Source organism: Limulus polyphemus, unplaced genomic scaffold, assembly GCF_000517525.1.
Source record: "Limulus polyphemus unplaced genomic scaffold, Limulus_polyphemus-2.1.2 Scaffold1616, whole genome shotgun sequence".
NCBI classification, from domain to species: domain Eukaryota; kingdom Metazoa; phylum Arthropoda; class Merostomata; order Xiphosura; family Limulidae; genus Limulus; species Limulus polyphemus.
The window spans coordinates 205,673-213,671 of NW_013667226.1; the positions used below are offsets into that span (position 1 = coordinate 205,673).

The following is a 7,999-nucleotide window of genomic DNA, read 5'->3' on the forward strand; positions in this document are numbered from 1 at the left end:
AAGAACGAGCATGTTTGGTGGAATGTGGATTTTAACCCGCAGGGTGCGAGTCGAGCACCTTAACCATCTGGCCATGCTGGACCGTAGCTGTGGATGCACTGTAAGAGTATAAATCCAGTTATTCAATCAGACAAGAGTAGCCCAATAGTTAGCGTGGTGAGTTCTGTTAACTAGCTTCATTCCCTCTATTCTATCAGTTCAAAATTAAGGACAGCTATAGGCATTTAGCCCTTGTGTGGCTTTGCGTGACATTCAGAAACAAAGACAAAAAACTATTATCACAAAATGCACAAATCTCAATTTATTAATAACCCAAAATCTGATTATTAGATATGTGACATGAAAACGCATGTATTTTATCGCCTCTAATGTTTACCACTACTACGCCCAATTTTATACCAAATCCTTCATTTGAAACATAAATTTACAATAAAGTTAGTGTATATGATTTTTTACCGTGATTTTAATTTTCTTATTGTAAATATTTATGAAATTACATTGAAGCAATGATATTTTTTTTGGTAGGGGGAGTTACCAAAAAATAAACTAGAACTGTTATATAAACGCCTGCAAACAGTAAATTGATTACGTAGTTTTGGTTCTATCTCAGGTTTTTTAATGTAGTTTACTTATATTCTCGAGTAACTTTATCTGTAGGGTGTTATACAGAAGAAAGGCATTTGCAACTGGACATACAGCAGCCAAAAGATGATTCTACCAGTTATCATCCTTGTTTCATTCTCGTTGGGTTCCGAAGTCTGGATGACACATTTTCTGAAGTCTTGGAAGATTCGTGGAAGGACTGGACAGGTGCAAGGATGATCTATATGAATTTGGCTGATGATTTTGGACTGAGTAGCATCACCTTCTATCGTCGAAATGTTCCACGTGACATCGAGCTTTTTATGTACATTCTCGTGGCTGAATGTCATCGAGTGACTTCTCACAATAAGATAGCAATCTTAGACTTTGTTCATCGTTTTCGGGTGGAGCGAATGTTTGGCTTCGTCTCGCTATACAAGCAGGAAATCCAATTAACTACATCAGCGTTGATAAACAGTATTATGTCGGATGTAGAAGAGACGAATAGACAGTTAGATATTTGACAAATAGATGAGATCCTGTCGTTGGCACCTGTTAAACCTAGAGTTCATCAAACATAATGGCAACGCCCCAATCTGATGTGATTTTCAATTATCACTGAAGGTATCAAATACAGGATCTCATTTGTTGATGTTTGTTCCAGTCAGTCCTTATAATGTCTAGGAAGCTTAGCTATGCATTAAACCCGATCTGGTTGGGTATGATCCACAGTCAGCAGTTTAATTGATGTTAGTAGATCATAAAAAGGAGGAGTTATTACCAGATTATGTACAAGAAGCGGAGAAGTTCATGTATCCCCCTCCAAGAACGTAGTTATGTAGCTTACACCCAGAGTTGTATATTGCACATTACAAACTTTCCATGATAGTAACAGTAAAACATTGGTACAATGACTACAACAAGGCCTACTAATTTTTGTCTTTGTTAAGTGAAGTAAGTACTTTTTTGAAGATCATTACAGAAAAATATAATTATGTTTACAAACAGCACAAAGATAGTATTATATTGAATATAGTAGAGAGGTCCACGATAGACAGTGTGGCTGAAATAATATTATACACATCATCTTATGGATAATCCACTAGTAAGGAGTGATGTGCTTAAACTTTTTATCAGCCTTTTAATTACAACTGTTGCCATGGGAAGGGAAAAAAAAAGGTCATAACACGCTACCTTTGACATTTAACACCATAATAGTCTTCTTGTCACTCTGCCCCCCCCCCAGTGGCACAGCGGTATGTCTGCGGACTTACAACGCTAGAAACCGGGTTTCGATACCCGTGGTGGGCAGAGCACAGATAGACCTTGTGTAGCTTTGTGCATAATTAAAAACAAACAAACAAACTTGTCACTGACAATACTGCAGCTACGTTATTTAATTATACTACCTTTGGCATTTAACACTTTTAAAGTTTTATTGTTTCTGACAATACTACTTATTGTGAATTAAATATAGTTTTATTTTGCCAGTATTTCTCTTTTTGCTTTTGATTAATACATAAGTCATGGGCGTTTTTACATAAATGAAATTAGAGATGAAAACAGGCATACCTAACACTGCTTGTTGTGATTTCTAGATGTTATGGTATTATTAATATTACATCCGAACTACACCATATTGTTGTTAAATTATGCAATGAATAAAAACATCAGTGTTCTAAATGTTCAGACGATTTTCGTACCGAACACAGCAAACAGATTTTATAGATGCTTGTTCAGAAATATTACTTTCATATCTACTGACTCGAATTTATTTGTTGACACGAAATGGAGCCTTCACTTGCCCTCCTACTGAATAATATATATGGTGTTATAAGTTTGATTTGTTTCGTAGTGATCTGCATAACTACTGTGAAATATATATATAGTGAAACCACCTTGTACTTGTTAAAATAGGACATTAATGTTGTAAACGTTTTGTTGAGATCTTTGTTAAACAAATTCTCTTCATTATGCAGTTTACGCTGTGTATAGTGAAAGGTTCGGTACTTGAATTAAATTTGACTTGAAATAACAAACGTACTGTTTCATAAAGAAAAATATATATTCTTTAGCTTTTATTTGGGTTTTTCAGTAGCTTTTATCTTATTAAAGCTAAAATATTTTATTCGTTTAAGTGTAAGATATTTTCTGTTACGAACAAATGAATATTTTATCTGTGTTATTTTAATATTACTTTTCTAATTAGCGTGCTGAGAATCGTATTGCTCACCATTACTGAGAATCGTATTTTGGTGATATTCTCACCATTGCCGCGTCCTCTAGTGCCTTATAAATTTATGTCAAATGTAAATGTTTTGTAAAATAAAATATTTCAATAAAATCGGATTTACTTATTCACTTTACGAATAAAATTTCAAGATGAAATCACACACACGTATTGAGTTAGAGTAACTGAAAATGTTTTTAAACACAGTTATTTAATAAATAGGCTAAACCGAATCAAGTACCCACAGAAAACAAATTTAAGCCCAACGTAAAAAGGAAGTTACTGAAAATAAAGCACAATAATGTGTTCGATACGATCCGTTTCGTTATCGAAACCATATTATGTAATATTTTGAAACGTAAGGAATGGGCTTTAAACTTATAAATGCAAATAAATAAATAAATATAGGACACTTTGTGATAGGAATTTGTTCTTAATGTATAGTCATTGCTTTTCATCATGCTTTGCAAGTTGATAGGACAATTATCCTAAAGGCAGAGTTAATCAGAGATGTGTGAAAACATATCGATTTGAATAATTTTATTGAAAAATAATGCAAACACACCAGCTTACTAAAAGTACTGTAGATGTGTCCAATATTCTTGGAAATCAACTTTAAAGTTATCAAATGAAATCGAACAATCGGTGAGTCAGTGACATGTTCGAAGTGACTACCATTCGCTCTATTTTCTTAAATTCAAATGTGATGCTCAATAAGGCAGTTTCTTTCGTCTTTGACGACTTATCTCGTTTTCGTTATTAACGTTTTTATCTATTGTTTGTTTTACACAAATAGCTACTTGAGCTGTGTCTGCCGCGAGGATCGAACCTCATTATATTTTATCTAAAGTATAATGAAACAATGTTACAGGCAATATATATTTAGTATCTGTGAAACAGTTTCATTTAGAACTTTGAACCATTATATATATATACAGTACTTTTTACTAACATCGTAAACGATTTTGTTTCTAATCGGTTCAATAATCAATTAATATTCAATCTTTCCAATGTAGAACGTAGTACCCACGGCAAAGGATGACGATAACGAAAAACGTAACTTAAATACCTTAAAAAACAAAGTCAAAATATTCGATATAACAAAAGAGCTTCTTCAAAACAAGCAATATTATACAGAATATCTCACTTTAATCAAATCCTATTACGCATGAATAAGTTTATAAATTCTGAATCAAAACAGATTTTTATTTCATCGATGCTTGTTAGAACCTAATCTGGTTGGACAAATATCTCACTAACGCTTTGCCAAATTGTGAATCTGAAGGTTCGTGGCCCTTTACCTCAAACATGCTCTTTGCACTGTGGAGCCGTGGATGTGCTGTAAGAGAGAAATGGACTCGTTTCGGTTAGATGAGAGTTGTGGCTTTCTGCGAACATTCCGAGACAAAACAGTTTGCATGAACTGTACTTTAAAAACAGTTTTCTTTATGTTTTAACTTTCACTGAGTATAGTTAACGAATGGTTACTGGATTACTAGTACTTATTTTATTCAACCATACAAAAGCAACAACGACAGTATGTTAATATAAAACCTATAACAACATGTGTAAATAAAATCGTATTGGACACATCCGAGGTCCAAAAAAGTGGGTTTATCAAAAAGGATAACCGTTATTAACTATTTTTGTCATCACGAATAATATTCCAGCTTTCATCTAATAAAAACAGGTAGTACCACGTGAAAACAATTCTTTGAGATGTCGAGCTTTACATGGAATCTCACGTGACAACACTTCTTCTCTGAGGTATTGAGTTTTACAGGTAGTCTCACGTGACAACACTTCTTCGCTGAGGTATTGAGCTTTACATGGAATCTCACGTGAAAACACTTCTTCTCTGAGGTATTGAGCTTTACATGGAATCTCACGTGAAAACACTTCTTCTCTGAGGTATTGAGCTTTACATGGAAGCTCACGTAACAACACGTCACTGAGATATTGAGCAGTTCTACTTTTTTCACTTTTGTTTTCCTTTAGAGTGTCTACTATAACAATCATAAAATAAGTTTTTATTTGTAAACACACGTATTGAGGGGTGTTTTGAGATATGAATGTGTTTGCATCATGTAAATTTTGCAGCAAATACGCAAGCTCATTCATTTATATAGTCAAGGTGTCTATTTATTTATACTTTATTTTCATTTTATTCTTACTTAAAACACAGATCGTTTAAAATAATAAAGCTTTGTTATGAATACTTTAAACCCTTATTGTATGGTCAACTTCCTTTTATCAAAGCGAAGCGTACTGGATCACCTTGGTTCGAAGACTGGTTACATTTTTTTACTGCCGTTTGATTTATTCATTTTCTCCTATTTATCTTTTTTTCAAGGTTATGAAATATATTATTAAATGTTAATTACCATTTTCGTGAATACATTGTGGTAATAAAAACAAAATTGTTATAAATATTATAAGATGATCTTGGTGGTTCAAGGTCTCTACTGCACTTTGAATCAACTGGTTTTTCCAATCTTTGCCTCATGACCACCTTCATCAAGCTCAAAAACATTAAAACACCGGCTGTTTATGTTCAAAAGTGGTTAGGTAACTATTTTTCTGTTGCCCGAACAGCTAGTAGCCTTGTCTATATTTTTTTTTCTCCAAATCGGAAGAACGTGTGTTCTTGAGTTTTATTTATTTGTCAAGTTTTTAATGGAGGATAAAAACGCAAAACAACCATAAAATTAACTGTGACTGAAAAGCGTATGACCTACAGCTGTAAGATTGGATAAAAGGCATTTATTATCTTTTATAAAAATTGTATGCGTAATAAAACTATATTACATATACATTTGTAAAAGAAAAATATAAATTAGGGTTGAAAGTACCATAACATTTATTTTCAATTTTACGAGTTAGAATTATGCATTTTCTTCTGGCATCAGCTGTATATATACATTGAATAATCACGCCGTATGGCTTTATGTTATATTTATTTATTTTAGTTAGCTACGTTGTGGTTTGTTCTCACTAAGAAAGTCACCACAAAAAATTAGTTTTCACATAAACGGCTTATCGTTCTGTGTGGCCCGGTAGTTATCGTGCCAGACTATGAATCCAACGATTCCTTGTTCGGGTCTCCTTGCCGGAAAAACACGATCTGCGTTTTGAGGTAGTGGATGTGTTATAAGAATGACAGTCAAACCGCTTTATTCGGTCGGACAAAGTAGCCTAAGAGTTGCTGTTTACTGTCTTACCTCAAGTATATCAGTTCAAAATTAAGGACAGCTATGCCTAAATATCCCTCTATGTAGCTTTGAGCGAAATTTCTGAAACAAAAAATTTTGTATGTATGTTAAGCAGAGAAATTTTTTCATGTTTTTCACATATAACCCTCGTGTAGATTTGCGCGAATATCCAAAACGAACAACCTTTTAATAACTTAATATAATACATGCATTACTTAGACTATAACAAAAAGAGAAATGATTCTTTTGTAGTCAGATCTAGATATACAATAAGTCTACTCTTTCCTTCCATTTATCAATATGTAAGAATGTAATCACGCAGATGTGCAAAAAGTGGTTCTGGAAATATAACACCACGGCTTCCTTTGAATCATACCCACCATGCTTTGAAAAAGACGTTACTTTATTATCCCGATTTTTTATATAACTTAGATAAAACATTTGACAGTTGTTTAGACTTGTGTTCTTGTAGATGTGAGATATTCTGTAATTCAGTGTGCTTGGTTGGTAAGCAGAAAGCTACTGGATGGGCTAACTGTGCTTTCTCAAGAATAGCATCGTAACCCGATGTTTAGCGTTGTAAGCCTACAGGCTTACCACTGAAACACTGGAGTGAGTAACTTTTGTGTACTCTGTACATCAGTAAACTAGATATTTTTTACACGAAATACATATATGTTTCCTTCTTTTACTAGTATGAGAAGTTTAAATTACGTACACAATGTACAAGGTTATATAACTATTAAAATGTAACATTCCCAACCGCACTGAAGCATTTTCAATGGTTAAATTTACCAATTCAACGTCTGATTATTATTATTATTATTTTGCATTATACTTCTCAATATGTAAAAAGGTATAATATAAGAAAACTAGCAAAAACTTTCGATAACAAATTTGTTATAAAGTTGATATATTAAAGCATTTTCAATTTTACGAATGTGTACTTCTCCGTCAACAATCAAACATATTATATTCTTACCAGAAACGGGTTTCTTCATTGTGATGGAGTTTGTCTTCATAAAAGTAGCGTTTTCCCAGTGTGTCAGCAGTAAATTTATGGACATACAACGCTAAAATATGGAGTTCGATTCATTGCGGTGGACAGACAAACAAAATATAAAAACAGCCGTGTCTATTTATTTATATTACGAATAAACAAAGTACTCTGATAAGATTAAAAATCTCATATTTTCCAGTTGAGATTAATAAATATCATGTTTTAGATCAAATTGAATAGATCATGTATGATCAAATAACATTGGCGTATTCAGATCACAAGGTTGGGGTGACAACTGAGGTCGCATTTTTCCCTATTTTTGGAATCAGGTATTATATAAAGAAAAATCCAAAAATAATACTGCATTAATTAAAGATTAAAATATATGTTAGGGGTAAATTCGTCACTATTGTATGGCGTCCACTCAAGTGGATTTTGCAACTGCAAAACTGGTCAATAGATAGCAGCACTTGTTGGTAGTTTGTTTTGAATTTCGTGCAAAGCTACACGAGGGCTATCTGCGCTATCGTCCCTAATTCAGCAGTGAAAGACTAGAGGGAATACAGCTAATCATCACTACTCACCGCCAACGCTTAGGCTACTCTTTTACCAACGAATAGTGGGATTGATCGTCACTTATAACGCCCCCACGGCTGAAAGGACGAGCATGTTTGGTGTGATGGGGATTCGAACCCGCGGCCTGCAGATTGCGAGTCTAGTGCCCTAACCACCTGATCATGCCGGGCCAGCATACTTGGTGGTATGGGGAGTCGAAACCACAACCTTCAGATTGCGAGTCAAAACGCCATGCTGGGCCTGCTGGTAGTTAGCTGTTCCGAGTCAAGCGCCATGCTGGGCCTGCTGGTAGTTAGCTGTTCTTCCTTTAGTCAACATGGCATATGCACGCGAAGGAGAGTGAATAACTCTACAGTAATTTATTATAATTTTCATAAAAGGGATATATTTCATTTAATT

At 34.0% G+C, this 7,999-nt stretch overlaps 1 protein-coding gene across 6 annotated transcripts in view; it reads left to right on the forward strand.

Annotated features, from left to right (window-relative positions):
- The window catches only part of LOC111086990, a 37,269-nt gene extending 34,420 nt beyond the window's left edge, over positions 1-2,849 (forward strand). For all 6 annotated transcript variants that reach the window (XM_022391999.1, XM_022392001.1, XM_022392002.1 and 3 more), the window contains exon 4: positions 658-2,849. In XM_022391999.1, the coding sequence (XP_022247707.1) occupies positions 658-1,106 (449 nt within the window). In that variant the 3' untranslated portion in view covers positions 1,107-2,849. The remainder of the gene's footprint in view (positions 1-657) is intronic.
- Positions 2,850-7,999: the final 5,150 nt, after the last annotated feature.